Raw genomic sequence first — 3,697 nt, forward strand, 5'->3', positions numbered from 1 at the left:
AAAAAAAAAAATTATATTCTCTGATTTTAGATTTTCTCTAAATATATAGAACATATTTGAAATATAGAATAATTCTATATTATATTTCAAATATTTTTCTATACATTCTGGTTTAATTTTTGTTAGTTTTCGCAATTGCCTTGTTCTCATTTATTTAAATATAGTTTTTATTATTTTTGTTGTAGTTTATTTAGTTTTAGTTATTTTAGTACTTCAACTTTAAACAAATTACTAGCTGAAATAGTCATTTTTGTTTTATAAGTTTGTCATTTTGCACACAAAAGTATATAAATATATACACACAAAGTATATACACACACGTATACACAAGCATATGTACATATATATTTTGAGTAATGAAATAATAGCACTGTTTTCAATAGATGCTGTGAGCCATGTTGCATAAAGAAAGCATTTTAATCACACTATGAGACTTTGAGAAAAACTGTTTTATTTTTCATCCCATCTCAGAAAAAATAAGTGAATTACAGGAATCTAGAACAGATAAACAGATAAAGACACACATGAACCAGCAACCCTTCTTAGCTTCAAAACAAGTGCTAATGATTAGAAAACAGTCTGAATTACTTTAGGCCTAAATATGAAACACATTTCTGTATATTAATAGAAATAAAGGCACTGAGACGATCAGACATTCCACAAACCTGACAGATAAAAGAGCACAGAAATAACTCCTAAAACGTTAAATATCCTCGCACTGACTGGCTGTCGGTGCCGTAAAACACATTAATTAAACAAATAAGTAAATAAAGCAAACAAGTAAATAATGAAAATGTAATGAGAAGCGATTAAATGGTTATGAAAATAGATAAAGTAAATAAGTGAAATGAATAAATACCAAGTAAATAAAGTAAGCAAAGTAAAGAATAAAATACATAAATAAATATATAAAGTTAGTATAGTAAATACATAAAGTAAATTAAAAAAAAATCAAGTAAACCAATCAAATCAATAACCTTATCCTGTAATTACAAACTACTGGAAAAATCATATATTCACTGGTTATTAAGTGTGTGAACATTTAGTTCTTGAAACATCTGGAATGATTTTATTGAACTATTTTCATATATTTCCACTCCTATTTTCTTTACATGCACAAGGCTTCATCATTACAGCAGTAGTCGCAGTATTATCATTCAGATACTGTCCTGGATCGTGTGAGACCCACTGGGAAACGTCAATCTGATTCATAAAATAATGTTTTTAAAATCAAATCAAGGCTTGACGTTGTGTTATATTGTGAATATAATCACTCTGAAGCCGCTGTATTCACTATAACACACCCAAGCGCCTCGTTGCTCTGAAATAGTGTAAAGCCGAGCGTTCCCGTACCGTACAGACGAAGCAGGTGTCGTGCCAGGTGAACCCCAGCGCCTCCAGGAACTTATCGCCCGCTTCGATGGGGAAGTCACATCCGTGACAGCTGGTGCCGAACATGGTGTAGTAATCTAACACACACAGAAAACACACCAAATCAATCACAGCGCTCGGATTCAGGAATATTCACTGACAGATTAAAATGGAAAAGTGCTTGATTTTGAATTTCCTTAACCTCGCCGGCGCCACCACTTGCAGATTTTAATGATAACAGCGAAAAGAACTTAAAGTGCTCTATCATACTTGATCGTACATATAAGAGTAATACTGTAAAGGGTCTACTTTTATTTGTGTTCACTCACGATATCAACAAAACATTGTGCTTTTGTAAAATAAAGAAAATAAACGGGGTGTGCTTTTAGCCGTCTCATTCTCCGCACATCAGTAAAATGAACTGAAACTCAGCGAATATTTGACACACACACACACACACGAGAGATATTATCTATAGAAAGCTTGACATGTCTACTTTTAAACGAAGTCATGTCGAAAACAAATATTATGTGACAAAGTAATCAGTATGAAACCAACGGGGTCCGAGGATTAATACTAGCAGCACTAGTCAGACTAGTCTTTAGTCAGCACTAATACCGTACGTATTGATCTGTAAATAAGCACACTTTTTATTACCAAAACGTATTGTACACCATCAAAACACTAAACTGCAATATACTGAAATATAATTCAAGTATGCAAACAAGTGAAATAGTGCACCACATAGTATTTTGAATGAGGAAAACTTAATTAGGGTAAATGTGATGAAAAAATAGTATAAAAACCACAATGGGCCTCATTCCCAATTTTTGTGTAAATCGTTCGTAAAGCTGTTCTGATGTAAATTTTCGGATTCATGAAAGTGTTCGTATTTTCAAAATGTTAGTTGGTACGAAAGAAATGTACACCTGCTCCCTACCACGTGTAAATGGTGCATAAACGTTCTGTGTTCTTTTTGGCAAACTGATGATGCTGAATTTTGATGCACTGCCATCGTAATATTTTACAAGTTCGTTTGCTCTGCTTTAGTTGTCAGTCACTTTTTACCCAGCCGTCCAATCAATGGAGGAGGGGCGGGACAAATATGAGGCTACACCGACCAATCATCCTACTTGTACAACAACTGAACAACAATAGAGAAGTTAACATTGCTGGTTACTGCATTTTTATATTCAGTAATATTCTTCAAAATGAGATACTAGTGATGCGTTACTGCCGTGGATATTCCAAATTATAGCAATCAAAGCATCTCAGCTGGAAAAACGCTGTGCCACCAAAGCGTCCTGCAGCGCCACCAGCTGGTCGTTTTCAGAAGAGCACCTGACAGTTTTCAGACGGCTAAAAACGCTTTGGTGGACACACGTTATTGAATATTTATTGTTAGGCATATGGCCTATTAGTCTTTTTTGGATTTATGCAATATACTGGAGCCAAACCTGAGAAAGTAGACCGAATATTGCACTGAGTTCCTGGACACGCAATTTGCGTAGCTGTAATTCATAGGCGGGGATTATGGTAATTGTGAATGAGGGTATGATTACTTACGAATGATTGGAATTCATTAACATATGCATTTTTAACTATCAAATGGGAAGTTTACGAAGCGTTTGTGAATCCGGAGGAGAGTTTTCTGGAAGGTCCGTTTTACGCGCAAATTACTAAATTTACTCCTATTTACTAACGTTTCATGAATGAGGCCCAATGAGTTGCTGAATCAAGAACAGCTGCAACTGGATCAGTCAGATTCACGAATGATTCATTTAGTGTGATTTGTGGAATGATTCAAAAGGAAAGAATCAGCTCGTTCATGAACCAGGCATCGATTCGGATGGTGATTTCTTCAGTTTGAAATAACAAGGAGTGTTATGTTTCTATGAAATGCAATATTAAAATATTTACTTGAAATATCTCTGAGGAAGTTAATATTTCAATAATTTAACAGTTCTCTGATGTCGGTTAATGGTCACACTGACATGCAGGTAAACAAATAAAATATTTCTATTTTTAGTGTTCAAGTGTTTAAATTAGTTTTACTGTACATTTTTATGATTTAATTCATTATTAGCTTTTTATCAACTCTCAAACCCACTGCAGCGCTTTCATTAAGCCCAGTTTGGGAAGCCCTGCTGTAATGTAATGTTTAATGCAATTTATGATGTTGACATAATAAAAAATGGAATATATTTTCCTTTCTTTTTTCTTTATACCAATAAGGTATGTTTTTAATTATATATACACATCTAATGATAACTTTAAAACACGTTATTAAAAGTAATCCAAAAGTAGTCTGATTACATTACCTAAA

The 3,697-nt window shown here is 33.6% G+C and overlaps 1 protein-coding gene across 1 annotated transcript in view; it reads right to left on the reverse strand.

Moving 5' to 3' along the window:
* Nucleotides 1-1,278: 1,278 nt before the first annotated feature.
* Nucleotides 1,279-3,697, reverse strand: part of LOC107558981 (PDZ and LIM domain protein 5-like) — a 38,747-nt gene continuing 36,328 nt past the window's right edge. Inside the window, exon 9 of the mRNA XM_016242692.1 lies at nucleotides 1,279-1,469. Within this exon, the coding sequence (XP_016098178.1) occupies nucleotides 1,294-1,469 (176 nt within the window). The 3' untranslated portion in view covers nucleotides 1,279-1,293. The remainder of the gene's footprint in view (nucleotides 1,470-3,697) is intronic.

Source organism: Sinocyclocheilus grahami, unplaced genomic scaffold (assembly GCF_001515645.1).
Source record: "Sinocyclocheilus grahami isolate Dianchi unplaced genomic scaffold, SAMN03320097.WGS_v1.1 scaffold669.1, whole genome shotgun sequence".
NCBI classification, from domain to species: domain Eukaryota; kingdom Metazoa; phylum Chordata; class Actinopteri; order Cypriniformes; family Cyprinidae; genus Sinocyclocheilus; species Sinocyclocheilus grahami.